This window comes from Parambassis ranga, chromosome 17 (assembly GCF_900634625.1).
Source record: "Parambassis ranga chromosome 17, fParRan2.1, whole genome shotgun sequence".
NCBI classification, from domain to species: domain Eukaryota; kingdom Metazoa; phylum Chordata; class Actinopteri; family Ambassidae; genus Parambassis; species Parambassis ranga.
Window position 1 is genome coordinate 7,991,749 of NC_041037.1, and position 19,664 is coordinate 8,011,412.

The 19,664-nt window shown below is 41.5% G+C and overlaps 2 protein-coding genes across 9 annotated transcripts; both read left to right on the forward strand.

Moving 5' to 3' along the window:
- Positions 1–284: 284 nt before the first annotated feature.
- Positions 285–14,816, forward strand: LOC114450108 (transcriptional repressor p66 alpha). Of its 8 annotated transcripts, none has more exons than XM_028428041.1 (11): positions 285–444; positions 8,464–8,996; positions 10,425–10,557; positions 11,237–11,365; positions 11,688–11,765; positions 11,848–11,967; positions 12,256–12,450; positions 12,748–13,003; positions 13,171–13,595; positions 13,690–13,942; positions 14,411–14,816. In XM_028428041.1, the coding sequence occupies exons 2-11, from the start codon at positions 8,467–8,469 to the stop codon at positions 14,548–14,550; spliced, it is 2,259 nt and encodes a 752-aa protein (XP_028283842.1). In that variant the 5' UTR covers positions 285–444; positions 8,464–8,466; the 3' UTR covers positions 14,551–14,816. The 8 variants fall into 8 exon arrangements, with proteins under 8 accessions (XP_028283842.1, XP_028283844.1, XP_028283843.1 ...); XM_028428043.1 differs by lacking the exon at positions 285–444 and adding an exon at positions 543–847; XM_028428042.1 differs by lacking the exon at positions 285–444 and adding an exon at positions 544–834.
- A 1,195-nt stretch (positions 14,817–16,011) lies between these two features.
- On the forward strand, positions 16,012–18,022 carry ndufa13 (NADH:ubiquinone oxidoreductase subunit A13). Its single transcript, XM_028426997.1, has 5 exons — positions 16,012–16,169; positions 17,321–17,399; positions 17,476–17,547; positions 17,635–17,704; positions 17,781–18,022. Exons 1-5 carry the CDS (start codon positions 16,076–16,078, stop codon positions 17,898–17,900), a joined length of 435 nt encoding a protein of 144 aa, XP_028282798.1. The 5' UTR covers positions 16,012–16,075; the 3' UTR covers positions 17,901–18,022.
- Positions 18,023–19,664: the final 1,642 nt, after the last annotated feature.

Here is a 19,664-nt window from a genome sequence, read left to right on the forward strand (position 1 = left end):
GATGCTGCGTGTTTTGGGGAAATGTGTGCTGGTTTGCATATTCATACATTAACATGTGTGTGTGTGGTTGTGTGTGTGTGTGTGTGTGTGCAAGTGTGTGATTGTGTATTGGAAGGGATCCGTGTACTTGATGGTACAGTCATGGGTCACTCTGAGGACCTCAGGGCCCCTGACATTGTCCTCCTGTTTTGGCCCTTGGTGGTCAGTGGCTTACATGATGTGATCCGGTCGCCCTGGTATGCCGAGGTGCGCATGCCCACTAAGAGGACGCAGCGGCTCCATGTGTGTTGAGGCGCATTATTTGGCAACAGACGCGGCAGTGGGGAGGGCCGAAAAAAGAGGATATCCCCTGGATTTCAAAAAAGCAACGATTTATCGAGGTTAACTGCAGATTAAACATTCCTTGGTCGACCATCGGCGAAGAACGGGCGACAAAGCTACAGAGTAAGTTGACTTAGGTGAAGCCGAAGTTTCTTAGTAAGTGGATCGAGGAGAGCCTTTTATTCGGACTGGTCGAGAGGAGCCAGGTTTTCCTCCACCTATCTGTGACGATAAAGAAGCTGATGGGCTGTTGAAAAGTAACACTTCTCCGCAGAGCCAAAGGTTGAGCACTGGGGAGGAGAGGGGGGGCTTACTCCGCCGTATTTTATTTAATTTGACGGTTTGTTTTCTTGTAAACATGATGAGTGGACTTGATTTTGTGCGGTAATGAGGTAAGGATTACAACGTTACATCGCCAGCGGCTCGTCGGCGGCGGCAAGCTCCGTTCGTGGGCCGGTCGATGAAATTTATGAGTTCCGACTGGAAGGTTTTTCTTCGGGAGAGGACAGCCAGGTAAACAGTCCCGGTGAGCCCCGCGGAGCCGTACTTTTGTGGCAGCAGGATGAAAGTTTGTGTCCCCGTTTCGAGCTGACGGCTGTCCCGCATCGGGGTGCAGCCAGGTCAACGATTCGGGCTCGGTTCTGGCGGTGCGGGTCATGTTGACGAGCAGCTGCCGGGCTGGAGGACTTTCACTAGTTTGTCTTGAAGTGTCCGGCAGCCGGTCATGGTTGGACATGTATTAACTGCTTTTTATCCGAGCTAAAGTGGCTTCGTGTTTTTGTTTGTGCGATGTAGCTAATGTTAGCCCGCTAACTAATAACACGCACACCTCCTCCTCCGAGGCGGTGTCAATAATAAAAAAGCCGGCTAGTTGCACATGTAGTGTGGGCTGGGTTTAGTTTTTAAAGGGCTGAGTTTGCTTTGGATGGTGTGCTGGCTACTGAGACGTTAATGGTGGACGCTGCTGCCCGCTTTAAGCCCCGTGGCACCAGTGTTGGTTCTGCTATCTGGTAGCTAATCTTCCTACTTCTCTCTGTGACAACCGTAGTCTTCCTCCTCTTAAAGCTGAACACACACACACTCTCTGACACACACTCACACACCGTACACACTCCCTCCCCTTCTCTTCTTCTCACCCAGACAGCCACACACACACACACACACACCACGGCCGTTCGAGTTTGCAGCGCTTCGGGACAAAAGCTGTGTCTCCGGATTTCTGCCATCATCAAACCAGTTTATCAAACATGTCTGCTGTTTATCTGGACGCTTCTCAGATGGATTTAACACCTTTTAATATTTAATGATTGACTGTTACGGAAGCCGGCGTTGCTCATGGTATGATCACTAAACCACATGCAGCACAAAACGTTATGAAGCCGATGCTCTTTAACTCTTATTTTTCATCGTGTAGGTCTTTATTGATTCCGATTAAATGTAATGTCAGTTTCATAATGTCAGTGCTGTGATGACTTATATCAGCTGCTTTAAAACAATAGCTTGGAATGTGTCATTATTTTTATTGTAATTACATTCCACTACATTTTTGCCATCATCTCATCTCTTTGCCATCTATCTTGATCAATCGTTTTTCTATTTAACATTCTTTCAGTCAGTAAATGTTGGACTCACTTAAAACATCTGTGCCTGCCATGTACAGAGATGATAGTATGGTGATAGAGTGTGCTGCTTTTAGGAGACTTTATTGCCTCTTTGTGGTGATCTGGAATGAGCTCTCAGTTGTTTATGTGAACAAAGGCTTTGTAAAGTGTTATTTACATGTTAACAATGTGTGTAGAGGATAGGGTTGTCAGAGCAGGGAGTGCTTTGCTTTGACTTAACTACTTGATAACTGCTGACAATGTAGAAGTTGTGCATCCACAAACATCATACTCTGGTACAACTCTATACTACTGTGAGCATGATGTTTGTGGTATTAGAATTATAGGAGTGAGTGAGTCAGAAACTGCTCATGAGTTTCAACCTTTGCAGAATGCACTGTTCCAGTCATCATACGCAAGACTGATCTAGAATAGTTGTGCAATCAGCCACTGTTCAGTAGAGGGTCGCCTGATGGCCACCTTTCAAGCTGCTGCGCATAACTTCTGGGGTCACAGGGCAGCTGTTTGGCCAAGATATAGAGAACAATTTCCTCTTTAATTGCCCCTGTCAGCATGTTTTGTGTACACAGTGATGTCACTTGCTACATAAAGCAGTGACCTGTCAAGAGTTATTTTACTGAGCAGGTTAGTGACCCATAAATGTTAGCTTTTTATTTAAGTAAGCTCCACTGCTAAACCCAGATTACATTCATCAGTTGTGATCGGGCCATGATGGTTTTGTTTTTAGTTAGTGCATGATGTATGACAGATCAGGTGACAGATGAGAAGGTGTCGGTTTTACAAGGTAGCTTGATCCCATAGTTGCAGTTTTTCTGAAGCCCTTGTGCGATGTAGAAATATGTTTTCACAGAGTAAAGGTCTGTCATTGTGTAAATAAAGTCTTGCTGAACACATACAGTACGAGCAGCCGGGCACCGGTGATGGCTGAATGCAAGTCTGGCAGTGTGAATGAAGGGTGACTGAGTGACTGATGGCTGACAGAATCCATGAGTGACTAGATAAATAGCACACCTTGAAGCAGTGTTCTGATAGTGGTAGCAACCTAATACCAGATTAAAGTATGTGTATTCTGTGCTGGTGAAAGCCACACTTGTCAAGAGTCAAGTACCTGCACAGTGCAGTTTGATAATGTGATGCCGATCACTGTGATTTAATTACACTGCAAGTGCTAATAGGGATGATTGAGTTGGATTAAATACATGCTGCAAACAAAATGTATTCAAACACCCATCGTTCCTGTGTAGTCTCAGGCCAAACAAAGATGAGCAGTTTCAGAGTGTCAAGATCTAAACACCAACACTCATCCTACAGTAAACATGTTATTTGGGCCAATGGGTTAATTGGATACATGTATTTAAAAGCATAATTAAGTTTCATTATCCTAATGATATAATGAGGAGGATGATAACAAAATAGTGCTCATTATAGGACCAGGCCTGTGGTCAGGATGCTTCTATAAGCAATAATCAGACACAGGTTCCAGCAGTGAAGTTACAGCACAAAAGAGTAGCAATGGAGCATTTCCTTTATTGTTGTGTCATTTGAAATAAGACTCGCACAGACATAAATGCTTTAGTTTTCTATGTAAACCCTCTCTTGTACTTTAGAGTGCCAACATGGAAGTTGGCACCACATTGGGTCTGAGGGGAAAAAAATCAAGGGGATTCTTTCATTGGCTTTTGGATTAGAAAATGTGCTCTGTGTCAGCCAAACAGTCACAGGTTATGTTCAGGATTATTTTACATATGGAATCCACTCAGTTACCAATGTTACTTCATCAATCAAACCACACCACACCACAATCGCATGACCTTATCGTCATTGATATGACAATCTATAAATCCTCATTTAGCATCTGCACTATGACAATCTCTTTACTTTCTTTTAACCACATACGTTATTTAAGACATCTGTTCAAAGCCTTAAGTGCTAAAATGCTTTGGGACTTATTCCTGCTAACTTTGTTGGGTTCAGCAGTGTGACATACAGGTAGCACAATATGTATGTTACATGACTGTCTACATGAGTGGCTACACTGACTAATATTCCAAAAGTTGTACAGATGATCAACATTTAGAAGAATTCCAACCACAGCATGGTGGAAAATGTGCAGTTTTGATGTCCCTCATCAAAAGGGATTTAGTTGAAACTATGTTGATTCAGATTGTTCTGATAAAGATGTATAGGAATGACAGTCAAACTGACAAACCTCTCTCAGCTTTAAATGCTGTTTGCGAATTTACATCTTATTTGTATATTTGTGAGGATAATATTGTACACAAGATCATTCAGAAAAAGACACTTTCATAATCACACATGGCTGCGGATAAAAATAGTAGTAGTATATTAAGAAGTACAGTGCAGCAGTGTGTTAGTAAGCAAATGGTTAATGTTGTGTACATATATTTCATCAGACATGTAAAATTGAGTTTTCTTTTTAGTTGCTATTACAGGCTTTGCAGTGTTTGCATATGATGTCAAGTTCTTGGTTGGGTGGGGGTTTAATCTACACTGTGTGTGTGTTGGCTTGAAGGAATTGTGTGTAAACTGCCATGGAGATGAAATGTGAAACCTGTCAGCCATTCAGATCCCCCAATACAAAGATAGGGTCAGTGTCCGTGTAAGGGTTGGGGGTGAAGGGGGGTGTTGGGTGGCATGTGTCGTGTCCAACTTCTCCTACCAGCATCATTACACAGATAAATACACCCAGAATGGACACTGTCATCACAACCCTCGCCCCACCCCCACCCTGGCTTGCACACACACACACACATGTGTGTGCATGCACACACTGTATAACGACTGTTTCTGTGGAAGCCATGCGCCTGCTCCAGCACCTGAAGGGTTAAAACCAGCTTCAGCTTCTCTCAGTCATATACACACACACACACACACACTGACAGAGTCTCTCTCTCACACACACACACACACACACACACACACACACACACACACACACACACACACACACACTAGCAGACCGGTTAAAACCGGTTCTCAGGAAAAGTGCTTTGTGTGTCCCACTGAATCCTGGGAAGGGTCATGTCATGTGTGTCTCAGTGATGTCAGAGTATTAAAAAAAACACAACTTAGTCAGCTCTGTGTTATCAGACGATTGCTCTGCATTGTGCACTGTGACTCTGTATAGATATTGTAGACGTTCATCTTGGATACACTTAAGTGTTGTTTATGCTCGTCGCCAGAACAGGAAGAGGAGGGGGAAGAAGTCTGTACGGTGTGTGTCACCAGGTTGTAAGGGTTAATTGTAGTCCTTTCTCACCCCCCAACAAAAAAAAACCCCAGCTTCCTGCAGAGCGTGGCCATGCAGACCTAGAGAGACCTCAGCAGACTTGGAAGGACTGGGTCTCCATTCTGTGACATAAATGTCATTTGGTACATAGCTGTACTGTGCTTCTTCTTCTTCTCTGTAGTCATATAGTGAGAGCCATTGTACATTTTTGCACTTTCAGTTTGAGTTTCTTGGAGCACAGGTTGTCTGCTCTCAGTATACCATGGGTCAACATGTATTCAGCTTCTACAGATTTGAAAGAACGATGTCGGCTTAGTAGTGCTAGTATCCTGGTTTTGAGTATGGATATGAAGTTTGCACAGACCATGTGAAACTTAGAAAGTTGATTTAAAAGCCTGTGAGCCTGTGATGACACATGAAAGGAGTTGAAAAAGCGGTCGTTTTATGTACCGGTACATACAGTTTCACTGTTAAACGTGGTCAATTACTTCTCTGGTATTTATGTGGCACAGTATTGAAAGTCAGCACTGTTCGGTAAAATAGTTGTCGTCTGCTACCTCAGTCTGAAAAACTTACGTGAGGAGGTGTTCAGGGACACCAGGGGAAGGTGCTTCTTCTTCCTGCATGTTAAAGCAGTGGGGTGCTGAATTCAAACACCGGAGAACATGCGACCTCTGAAAGTTGTTCTCTTAGACAACAGAGAATTTGCTATTTTTATTTAATTTAATTACCCGAAACAGAAATACTACCTTGAACTTCCTGAAAGTGCTTAACTGCACATGCGCCTAACAAGATCTGCATAGCTCATCTCCTTCCTTAGTACATGGTTTACAGGATCATGTCAATGCCCAGGTTTGTGCCCCCGTGTCATGTCTTTACAAAGTGAGTCGGCTCAGGAGGATAAATAGTTTAGCTGTAATATCATTTACCATTCATCTGTGACCCTAGGCAGATGAAAGTGATAGTGAAAATACAATTTCATTGGAGTCCTATCACTCCTTTACATCATCATGTTGATATTTAATCTAAATAGATTTGAAATCTGTTTAGAACAGATTTGAAATCTGTTTACATGCCACGGTATTCATTGTACAGGTGAAACTAGGATGTGACATTTACATCTGCCACACATCAAAAACCTGATTGAAATTGATATAGTTGTGAGTATGTAATACAAGAGCTTTTGAAGGTAAATATGTGGACAGTGGTGCACATTATCAGCCAGTAAAAAGTGACAAGAATAGTCATGGAAAGAAAGGAAGAAAGATTGAGTGAGAAATTCACACCCTGCTTAGTCTTATCTCTCCACATCAGTCCAGTTGCTGCACAAATATGACTGCTTATCAGATTGTTGTTTTTTGAGAGCAATACAGTTGAATTTGCAAAGGAGAGATATGAGAGAGGATATAGGTAGAAGAATCCAGTGAAGTCCAGTAGCATGTGTGTCTGTATGAAAAAAGTGTGGTTGTGTATCTGATCATTTGCTTGACAGAAGTGTCTATGAGGCTCATATTCAACAGCAGGAAAACCACATCTCTTATACAACGCAGTTCTTTTGTTGCACAGAAGGCTCAGGTTTTCCAGTCTATTATACACGAATGCTCTTAATTCCCTGATATGGAAAGTGCATCAGAGATGCACAGAGAACAGTGTGCTCCTCTATTATTAAATCCATAAATGTAAACATGTATTGACTGATGTGATCTCCCTATGCCTCCTCTCTGATTTCTGACTCAGCTCTGAGAGATTCACTGTAATGTGTGACAGTGTGTACCACGTACTGATGCACTTCCACGAGGGCACAAGTGCACTCTGTAAAGCGCATCTGTATGTCTTCGTCCACACCACAACTGGTATGTCAACATCTGGCTGGATTGAATCTATTGAGCAGGGGATAATACGGTAATATATGGTTCTCCTTGGTGCCTGACTCAAAGACAGAAAGGTATTCGCAACCTAGAGTCTTTGAAATTGATAAAAAAATTTCACTTTAACACATAAATTACTAAACCATGTGGATTCATAAGTCTGTATGAATATTTGAAGAGAAATCATGCTTCAGTTAATTTTAAATATTCCCCAAATCCCTTTTAACTTTTAGAGATTTAACTACAATGTTGTTGTGTTCTTTCAGTTGTTTGATGTCTTACATTTTTGTTGTTGTTCGTCTTTAACAAGACCTTATCGTTGCCTTCAAGTGATCCCCAGATTGTTTTTGCAGTGAAAGTTGTTCACTACCATTTTTTTTTTAGCTTTTTCTTCTTTTGGTTTCTGGTGTTGACAGAAATTTGGATAATTGGATGCTTTGGAAGTATACTTGAGTAAACATCTTGGTCATGTGACCGTGCTAATCTACCATGATTTGTCTGGAGGCCATTTTAGTCAGACTGTGTCCCCTGCAGCTGATTCAAGGTCAGTTTTGTCTGCTTCAATTCTGAATGACTTCGACTACAGTAAAACATATCCATTCATTTTTCAGTGGCAGGTAGCTCTGTATTGTAGGTTTGTGCTGTCATGGTAACATTAGAGGAAAATGTGACAGATCAGAAGTTGAAATTGTGTCTTTAAGCATGCTCCCAACTATTTTGATCTTGTGCTAACTTTTGTTTTTACGACAAACGATAATTGTCAGGTTGAGAACATAAAAATCCTCCTCATGCTTCTATTATGAGTTGATATTTTAACCATTTAGCTGTTCAGCTATTTTCCAAGCTCACATACAGTAAAAACACGCAATGTCGCTGTCTATATGAAGAGATTAGTTCGGGGATTACACTTAAGGAACCTGCGCTGAACTGTAGCTAACACGCCAACTCCTTTTAAGTGTGAAATGATTAAACTGGAGCTTCCACACACACATTAACAAGCAAGTGTTTAACATCATAGAAAATGTACACCTGCAATCTTTTAGCTTTAACTATTTACTTACTGAAACTTCTGCCATGACTCTTTAGATCCTAGACCTCAATCAAACTGACATTTCATAACATTTAAAAATAAACATCTCAGGGTGTTTAAACTGTTTAAATGTGCCTGTTGAAAACACGCCTCTTCTGAATATGTGGATTGTGGCTGAAAGTGTTCTACAGTCAGTGAGCTGTGGTGTACTGATGATGTATCATTTTCTTCACAGTGTAGTATCCATTCCATTCAACAGAAAAGTCCAATGACAGATGTGTTGGAGGAAATACAGTTATTGAAGATATATTCGTGTCAAAGTGTTAGAAAACAACAAACAGTTTGGTTAATACAATGTTTATGTGTCTGCAGGGGATGTCTGAGGAGGCTGTCCGCCAGACACGCAGCCAGAAGAGGGCGCTGGAGAGGGAGGCTGCACCACAGTCCATAGAATCCTCAAATGATGACAATGAAAGCAAAAAGCCTAAACTGGACCCATCCGAACCCGCATCGCCGGCACAAACTGAACCAGAGTCCAGCCTCGAACTGGCAGAGGATAGTCAGAGCCAGACTGTGCCTGGATCAGAGCCTGAGAGGGAGCAGGCACAAGAACAGAGCCAGTCGCCATTATCTTTAGTGTTACCATTGACCTCTCAGCCAGCGAAGGATGTTCAGGATCGGACCCAGAGACAACAGAACGTTGAACCCAGCTCAGACAATCATACTGACCACAACGATAGAGCCAGCAGGGTGAGGACGGAGCCTACTATAGATACAAAGAACCGGGTCCGACAGATGGAGCCAAAGGCATCCAGTGGCATGCTGGCTGCAGGCGAGGTGAAGGCCACCATTAAAGTGGAAGTTCAGACAGGAGAGCAACCCGTGGACATGAGCACCTCCAAAGGGTGAGAAATGGTTCACAGTGACAAACTAGATGAAGCACTTGGGGTGGAAAAATGTAAAAATATGAACTGAACGTTCATGGAAGTCGTGGTTTTTCTTTTTAGAATTCACTAACATTAATTGCTTATATATGGGTATGTAATAATAATAATAATATGTAATGTTTTAACCTGCTGTTTAGAAAGTGGTGGGGTGGTAGGGTGGGGGTGGAGGGGGTGCATGTATTGTACTCCGAATCAGAAAGTGATGTTTAACTTTATTTGTTGGTCCACCTCCATTTTCCCCCCACACACCACCTGAACCCTAAAAACTCCCCTCACACAAAATGAAGCCGTGTGTCACAAACTGGTTCCAGCCGGTTGTTGCCATGGTTTCCACAGTGGAAGGAACAGCAAGGGGAGGGGAGGTGATGGGTGGGAGGAAAAGTGAATGTGTCACGTGATGATGACTTTGAGGTCATGTGACTTCTTTGGAAGAGTAGTGATTAATCCACAGGAAGTGATGATGGCGCTAAGCCCCGAGGAGAGACTAATACACACACATACAGGAACACACTCACATTAGGAGGACGCTTCGGAGAGAGACAGGCCTCATGCACACGTTTAACTACTTCTTGTGCTTCATGGAAATGCATCATCAGTGTAATCACAAGGCCACTCTTGTTTTTATAGGAACATTACTCCCGCTCTTCGGATTTTGAGTTTCACTAGTCAAAGAATTTAGGTCATCTGCTCTCGCTTATAGCCTACAGTTGATCTAGACACTTTGCAGTATGGGTTAAATGCGTTGCAGAGGGCGTATGATTAAAATGTGCATAACGATGAGATTTTATGTACAGAAGTGTGGGCTGATCCAAACTGCCTCCAAGATTCCCGTTTTCCTTCATTTCCTTTGCATGCCTTGCATGAAGTATTTAGCTGTATACAGGTCACCCAAATGCCTGGGACCCCTGGTATACCCTGCCACAGTATCCTGTTTCAACAGGAAATACGTGCTCTCAAACAGCCGCTTCATTGTGAGTTAAAGACCTTTACTGGAGCTTTAAGTCCCACCTTGCCCCTTTATGGCATTTAAGATGATTCCTCTGTTGCTGGAATAGCATCTACATGAAGAGAAGCTGTGTGGGGAGGTGTCTGGACTTGTTAGATTATAGTGGAATGGATCATCATGCAGCCATAAATTAAAATTGTGGTTGAGGCAGAGCAGACCTTGAATGTTCTTAAACTTAACACAGCCACTGTATCTGTAATATGATGCAGGTAAGCAGAACATATAAAATCGTAGTTGTATGCAACCATGAGAAGTTTTATGGTGTCCGTGTGGAATAATGTGAATTGTTGCAAAGAGTTCATCAGTTTTGTGTGGTGTTGATTAATGATTAATATTTACTTCAGAAAATGTAATATCATTTTATCATTTGTTTTGTCCAGCAGTATAAAAAGAGAGAAGCGCCCTCCGTCCCCAGAAGATGATGACGTTATCATCTTGTCAGATAATGACTCCCCGAGTCCACCAATGAATGGCCTGAGCCACTTTAAGGAACTGGACACAGACCTACTCATGGTGAGGCACAAAGCTTGAAGTCATGGTTTTATAAATCAAATACAGAACAAACGTTTACTGCACTGCCCTTTGAATCATGAAGTATACATGCAAGAGTAAAAAATGGGAAATACCACCGCCACAACTTTATGCTTTCAATCTACACAGTTGGCTGAGCAAAATTTAAATACAGCTGTCAAAATGTTTGTATGTATCCACATAACATTATTACCAGAGCACACCAGAGACAAATTTATATTACTTTGTATTGTGTTATCTCACCTGTGCTCTCTGAGTCACGTGACATACTGTGCAAGCAATATATGACTAGATATTATAGCACTCTAATTCTGTTTTTGGTTACTTATTCTAAAACTTCAAATTCTAGCTTTTCGTCCTACTAATGGTGTTCTAAAGTCTAAATTCAATATTATGGACATCAGAATGTAGCCATGCCATGAGCTTTTTTTTTTTTACATGCTTAAATGTTGACAAGAGAAGTGGTGTGAACGTTCTGTTTTCTCACCTCAGAAATGTTAGTTACACTGTGGATATTTCATAGATGGTTAAAGTCAGCACAGCTGAAAATTGGTGAGCAGATACGGGTTCGTGGACACACAAGTGCCACTGAAGGTTCAGGTAAGATTTTAACAACCTTAAAGTATTTTTCGTAATGTGAGTTGTGATCTTTAAAATGCAGAAGAGCAGCCCAGCCGAGAGGGAGCGTATCATCAAGCAGCTGAAGGAGGAGCTGAGACTGGAGGAGGCCAAGCTAGTGCTGCTAAAGAAACTTCGACAGAGCCAGATACAGAGGGACACTCTGCAGAAGGTAAATGGCAGGTTTATCATCATGATGTCACACATTCTCTGCAACATATTCTTCTACTTTAACACTCCTAGAGTTATAGCACACAAATGTGATGCATCAATGAATGTTAGGACATCCAGCCACTCTAATCAGTCGTGATTTCAGTAAAATTGGACAGGTGAGTATAGGTGGATCCTGGATGTTACTTGGGTTCTGTGACTACAAACAAAGGATTACAGTGAAATGTGGGAGGAACCATGTTGACCCATAAACTAGTTGGTCAATGTTAAAACCTTACTTGAACAGTGACTTGTTAGTTTAATATTTGTCTCTAATGTTTCAGCCCTCAGGTTTATCCTGCTCCTCTGCCCCCCCTCCTCTCATCCGAGGAACCATTGCAAGCAATAAAGGCTCTCAGCAGGTTAGTGTCACACATGCACTTAAAGCACATTCATACTGTAGGCACCATTTCTGACTTGTTTTTCCTGTTTTTATCTTACCAGATTTTGACAAGCAGGAGTTCAGGCACAGTCATCCCTCCACCTCTGGTGAGAGGAGGGCAGCAGGTGTCGTCTAAACATGGCTCCCAGATCATCATGCCACCGCTAGTTAGAGGAGCACAGGTGAGTATTGTTGTTAAAGCTCTAAGCAGGATATCCGTGTGTGATTGGTCATATATTTAAATATCATTATTGTCAGGGCTATGAATGCCAGAGGAGTTCAGTTTTCCTGCTGTCAGTTTACTCTTGAGAGACAAACTGCTGGGAAACCATTTTACACAAACGTAGGACTTATGATCTTTCTTTGCGCCTCTCTCTCTCTTTGTGTGTGCTCTTTGCTTTGGTGCTTTTGATGCCCCTCCCCTGTCTTCCACTACCTGTGTCTGTCGCCCCTCTCATTGTCCTGGTTAGACCATCTCTGTATCTCCACAGCAGATCCAGGCTCTCCGCCAGCAACAGCAGCAGCAGTTGGCTGCCTCTGGAGGATCAGGGTCAGGACCCCCTCCTCTGCTGCTGGGGCCCAGGACTTCAACTACTGGAGCCCAAGGCCAGAGAGGCTTGATCCAACCAGGCCTCATCAGAGTTGGCAGCGGTACAAATGCACTGGTTAGTATCTCACAGACACCACAGACAGAGATTAAGCACATATATGTTCACCAAATACACCATAGTTTGGAGTCAACATTATTAAAGTACACTAAAATATGGTGTGTTATGGAATTTTGTTGCCTTTAATGTATTTCACCTGAATGAAATAATAACTGAAAAAAAATCCAATCTAGTTAGGCTTAACACCCGATACACACAAGAAGCTATTTGTCAACTACTCTGCTGCTCTAACGGGTTAAAAACATTTATGATTTGACTGAGTGTGTTTCTTTCTGTCTGTGCTTGTTTTCAAAGGTCTCGGCATCCAGTTTGAAGGGCTCTTCTTCAGGAAGTGTGTCTGTGGTTAGTGTGAATGACTCTCCAGCCAGCCGCCAAGCTGCAGCTAAACTTGCCCTGCGGAAACAACTGGAGAAGACCCTCCTGGAGATTCCTCCACCTAAGCCACCTGCCCCTGAGTTTAACTTCCTGCCCTCAGCAGCCAATAATGAGTTCATATACTTGGTTGGACTAGAGGAGGTGGTCCAGAATTTGTTGGATACCATCCACAGAGGTTTGTGTATTTAGTTAATAAGTATTTATCTCAAATGCCAAAAACATTCTGGTTCCATCGTTTAAATTGCAGTGATCAGTGGCTTTCCTTTGTTTTAAGAAAATTTGCTTATGTTTACTGATTACTTGTTTTCTTAGTACCTGTATTCTCCAACTCTCTTAATCCAGGAAAGATGGGTGCATCACCGTCCAAGCCCACCGTCAGAGACCCTTTCATCTGCACCCAGTGCAACACTGACTTCACCTGCCGCTGGAGGCAGGACAAGACAAAAGGCGGGGCAGTGCTCTGTGAAGACTGCATGTCATCCAATCAGAAAAAGGCTTTGAAAGCTGAGCATACCAATAGGCTGAAAGCTGCATTTGTCAAAGCTTTGCAACAAGAGCAAGAAATAGACCAGCGCATTATTCAGCAAGCATCCTCACCGGTCTCCCACAGCACCTCATCATCCTCTTCATCTGCCTCTTCGTCGCTGAAGGCAGACCAGCTGGTGTCTCAGCAGCTGAAGCACGCTCAGGCCAGAGTGTCCTCCCTCCAGCACCACCATCAGGCCAACCGAGGAGCCAACCTGGTTCACCATCACACCATTAAGCAGGTTGGAAACACTTTGTCCTTTTAACACCAACATCTGTGGAGTCAGTATCACTGTGACTCAAACAACCTTTCTGTGTCTCCCAAATCCCCCTCAGAGCTCGCACCTGTCCCATGCTATCTCATCTGTGGGGGTCAGAGGCGTCCCTCACTCCTTCTCCTCCTCCTCCCAGCTGCAGAGTGCAGTGGCGGCCGCAGCTTTGGTCAGCCGGCCAGGTAAGCATGGTCATATTTCCCACCGCTCTGTCCAGAGTTCAAAGGTGAGCAGCAGTGGCAGCGGCAGCGGCAGGAATATCAGCGGAGGTAGTGCCTCATCCACTGCATGGAAGAAGCAGAGCAACAGCAACACAGGTAGACTCACATTAATACCAGCTCAACTGTGGCACCTGACATCTGATCTCTTTTAAACTCCTGTCTGGTCCAAAAGCAATCCTTGATCATAACAAATCCAAAAAATTAAAAACAATAAAGGTGGAATTAGTCTAACCTCAAACATTAAAGAAATAATAAACATACAGTTGTACATATAGGAGGAAATGTTTTCGGACAAGGCAACCCCACTCTCCAGTCCCCTGTGAAAATGATCTCCATTTTCCTGCTGTAGATCCTCTGTTTGGTGGTTTAATATTTTTCCTGGGTGTCTCTGCTATACCAACAGTAGAGTAGAAATTCTGTCAATTTTCCTTTTGTCTGTCTGTACATTGTGGGGAAACGGGTCTTTATTCAGGTGTCAAAAATCATACTAATTTAGCTTAAAAACACTCAACAGCATGCTGCTTGCTTCACACCTTGACCTATTGCTCTTCTGCATGCTCACAGGAGTTACTATGGCCTATGTGAACCCCAGCCTGACGGGTCACAAGACATCAGCCACCGTGGACGCTCGTCAGAGGGAGTACCTGCTGGACATGATCCCGTCTCGATCATCGATCTCGCAGACTGCAAACACATGGAAATAATTGAAAGAGCTATTCATATTAGGTTTTGTCCTCAAGTTCCTCATTTCCAATAATATGGTCCACACCACCCCCTGCAGGACTGTTAAGCAATTACAATCTCCAAAAGTGAAGAAACGTTCCTTAATTCATTACCTTTGTATAATTCTTATTTTAGTTTTCTTATCTTCTCTTGTTTATTTTTGAGGTTCGCTGTTGTTTGAAAATTGTGCAGAAACCATTCTGATCTGACAGGGGCAAAGACAAAAAAATAACACAAAAAAACAAAACAAATACTTGAAGGGCTTCCCCTGGGCGCTGTCCTCCAGACTGGGTAATTAAATGACATGTGATAAGAGGTTGTGTCTGCTGTGAGTATCTTGATAAAAACATGGACTCTGTTTAAGGCTTATTAGTCCTTTCTGCCATTATGTGGGTCAAACAGACCCGACCTTCTGACACTTGAATGGTTATAGTCATACCCAAGAGTTCACATTCAACAAAATACACATTTATTTTAAATAAAAGCAAAATAACCAAGTTGTAAAATTTTCAGTACACCACCGTGTAGTTTAAGGTTTGAATTTATTTTGTATTTACAGTAAGTTATTTTGTTTTGTTTTTTGTTGTTTTGACTGATGTTAAAAATCACTCATTATATTGTGGTTTCCACAAATGAAGAGTTTATTCTAGCTTTGTTTTTTCCTGTTTAACAGCATGCCTACCCTTAAGCCCATTTTACACCTTAGCTGAATAAGCGTGGTGTCATTGCTTAATTCATCTGTAATTACCATCCGTAATTTGCTTATTTTATATAAATGTCAGCATTGTAAGATTATTTTGAGTGTTATATCATCACTGAGAAAATGCAAACTCTGAAGGAGCTAAATTTGACACACTGGAGCAGCCAGAAATCATGTTTTAAATATTCATCCATAATCCATGCAACACTCGGGATATTTGTAGCCCTGAGTAAACTCTTAAAAGAAACATCTCTCAAGACTGTGGATTAAACCAAACCATCGTTATCTTGTTCCCCACACTGTATTGCATAATTTCTCTGCTTTCCAGTAATCTTAATTGCATTGTACAAACTTATGTTAAATTTTATTTGGTTTACTTTTTTCCTAGCTCCTAAAGAAATAATAAAAATATAAATTTTAAAGGATTGTTTTGCTTTCATCTCTTGTTTTGGAATGTCACTGTTGATAGCCGTCAGGGCATACATTTAAGTATAGAAATGAGTTTACATTGAATCTATTGTACTATTATTTAGCCACGTCTATTTATTCTTGTATTTAGTATTTTTTTATTTTTTCTAAACAATATTTTCTTCCTTGCTTAGTACAGAATGTCATTATTACTGTCTGGGCATTATGAAGCCACATGGAGGCGCTCTAAATGTGGAGCTGTCATGGCGTCCATCTTTATATACGTTGACATGCTTCCGGTCTTTTGGGGGCGATAGAGGGTCTCTATAGCTTTTTCGTGGGAGAGAAGAAGAGTAGCTTCACTGACGTCACCAGCGCGTTGCGGAGACGGCTGGAAGATGGCGGGGCCCAAGGTGAAGCAGGACATGCCTCCTCCGGGAGGCTATGCTTCCTTTGATTACAAGAGAAATCTACCGAAACGAGGATTTTCGGGTACACACACACACAACACGCTCACGCAGCTGCATATACTCGTTCACACAGCAGGTGTTAAATATGAACTTCGTACTATAATTGCTCTTCATCTATTAGCAGTTTATGCTAATGTGTGAGCTTCAATAGAAGAAACGATCTAATACTCAAATGTTGCTACATATTTGTTCTTGTGATGTTTGTGTATAATGTAAAACTATTATGGGAAGGTATGAAAACTTACTAAAGTAGATTAACAACATTTGTGCTGAGCTTGTAAGTGACATTGATGGTGGCTACTTGCTAACCCTAGCTAACACGGATACTTGTTTTGTTTCAGGTCAAATTCATACACATACACCATGCTGCTCTGACTGGACAAAGAGGTTTAGATTTAACAATCTGTATATGCTGGGTGGCAGGCCATTAAGAATATGTGGGGTCACAGAGTAAAGAGTACGCCTTACTATACTTAATACCTACTTAAACAATAGTTTATGAAGCTACAAGCTAATTCTGTCACACGTTACAAAGCCGGTTTTTAATGAAGCATGAATACTGTTATTTAAATGTTATTTTGTACTCACAACAGGGACAAAACGTATATCAAAATAAACATTTACACACTTCGATATTAATACATGTTCTAATCTAGACCTTATTATGAAAGCCAAAGACAAAACCTGTGGATCTGAAGATATGTTAATGTGTGCAGGATAACAGTGTCTAGAATAATCTTATATTAGGCATCAATCAATAAATAGAAATATTTCAACATGTTATTCAAATGTAGTGAATTAATTCTAGAATGATGGCAGTTACTGCTATGTAAACAAACAAAGTGTGTAACTGAGATACCATTGTCACATAAGAGTAGGTGCCACATATGAGTCTGATCAGTAGCCAGGATCTTGATGCTGTACAATAACATAGGCCGCTCACAAACATTTCTGTGCTGCCAGTATTTGTCTTATCAAATACTAAAGATAAATGTATTCCTGTAGCACTAATTGTCTTTGTGTTATATCTTGGCTATATACAGCAGAGTAGCAATCCCTAGGTTTATTTATGCTGTAAAGAACCTGAAATTGAGATAAATATTACGCACTCAACATTCTGTGAGGTAAAATACAGCAATGTTCTAATGCTGAAATGAATTCTGTGATCTGCAGGATATGGTATGTTTGGCATTGGAATTGGCATCATGGTGTTTGGTTACTGGAGGCTATTTAGCTGGAACAGAGAGAGGAGGTAAGAAAAATTAATGTTTAGGTTCATATGCTACTTTTGTGTAGCACTGAAGCTAAAACTGCTGTTTGTGTTGCAGGCGCTTGCAGATTGAGGAGCTGGAAGCAAGGATAGCTCTGATGCCACTGATGCAGGCAGAGCATGACCGAAGGTGATGATAAAAAGTCACACATGTTCTTTATATATTATACAAACAGGTCTATGCTGATGTAACAGCTGAGTTTTTCCATTTTGCTAGGACCTTACGAATGCTGAGGGAAAACCTTGAGGAGGAGGCAGTCATCATGAAGGACGTTCCAGGGTGGAAGGTGAAGAAAACAAAATTTAAGCCGTGGTTTACTCAACTTAACAGTCTCTGTATTGATTGTGTTCTGTTTTTGGCAGGTTGGTGAGAGCATGTTCCACACAGACCGCTGGGTTTCCCCTCTGACAGAGGAGCTGTTTAACCTCCGGCCACGTGAGGAGCTATTGCACAAGCGTTTTGGCTTCCTGTGGTACGTGTAATCAGAGACAAACCTCATCCTGAGTTCCACCACCCTCCACACCCAGTACCACGTGGACCTGAGCCAACACTCAGTTTAGCTTGTAAATGTTCAATATTAAAGTATTGTTTTTTCTGTACCTTATTTCAGCTTATGTGTCATTTATTTACCTAAATCTTCAAACTTCTATATTACATTTCTGCTACATTTAATGGAGTCTAATTGTTTTTTCATCATCTAAATTAGTTGGAACTAAATTGGTTTTCACTTTAAAATATAAATAAAGTATCATTGCAGTGGACAATAAATGACACATTACCCGTTATAAGATGTCTCAGCTTTTAGACTTTAAGTCTAAAGCATTAATTTCCAGCTTTCATTGACTCAACGTCTGTTCAACTGGAAATACTGTTAATGAATACAGCTGGTCTAACTGGTTTGTTCTGGTTGTATAGCCAAGTACCTGCCCTCTGACATAACATCCGTCTGTTGAACCTGTTGGATTGGTTAATCTTATTCTGGTGTTAAGTGGGTAAAGACAACATGTCCTTTATTATTCTAACCACATATTAAGCTGCAGCTAGAGACTAGCTGCTGATTGAGGAGAAAAATGAAGGGTCATTCAGTCAGTTTTTTGCCAGTCTTACAACTTTATTTTGAAATTTCAGTACAAAAGAGAAAAAAAAAAAAAAAATCAGGGTTCTAAACATAATCTGCTTCTGTAGTTGCTGGTTGACAGATTCTCAGCAGCTTCAAACGGTGATAAATCAAGCTGCTGGTGGACAGCAGGACATTAACCATCTTCAGACTTTTTTCAATTAATCCGTTTACCACTCAATGCTCAATATCATGTAGTCCAAATAGCTGCCATAACACTTAGGACTTTGCAGTGACTTAGAGCTGCCCCACACTGGTCCTGAAACAAGGCATTAAAGATTTAGCATGTTTGGCTAAAGACAAAAAACTTGTTTTGTAACAAATCACACATCAAGGATTTACCTTCCTGCATTCCACCACTTCAGCAGTGGGGGGATCCTGCGACAGTCAGTTTAGCCTGGAAAAAAAAAAAAAAGGTGGCACACTAAGCCTAGGAACTAGTCTGTTTATAATAAAACAACTGCATGTAACCTCATTAATGAGGCTTTAAGTTTTTTTTAAATGATCACCTCAATTTGAATTGCATTGAAACATAACACTTGAAAAATGTGTTTCTCAAGTCAGCCAACATCTCACGCCGTCTTTCAGTTGGCAGGTTTCTTCAGATGCAGTTTACAGGTGCTGCATGCTGGACCTAAGAGGAAATTAAAGATCACAAACCTATATTCACCTGACAGAGTGAGCAGTGTGTGTATGTATATAAAGGATTTACCTGATTAAACATCTGTAGAAGTCGCTGCGTTCAACCACTTCAGCTTCAAGGAGATCCAGAGTTCATTCTAGAGAAAAAGATAAACAAGGGATTAGAAGTCTGGCAACTCATGCCTGTCTGAAAACAAAACTGCATGCAGCCCTATGAATGAGTCTGAAACTCACCACTTATTCAAATATAAAAGGTACAAAAATGTAGTCTAGACACCTTACACATCAATTAGGAGTGCAGTGGAACATTACAGGAGCAAATTGAGGACTACTGCCGTGAACAGAAGTGAACTGAGCACAATATTACCCATGACTTAACAGGCCAATGCTTTTTTTGGTGGACTCGGAGTGGAGCAATACAATCCAGAAGAGCTTCAGATTTTTTTTTCCCTGATTGGACTACAAGAATCAGAATCGGGGAAGAGGC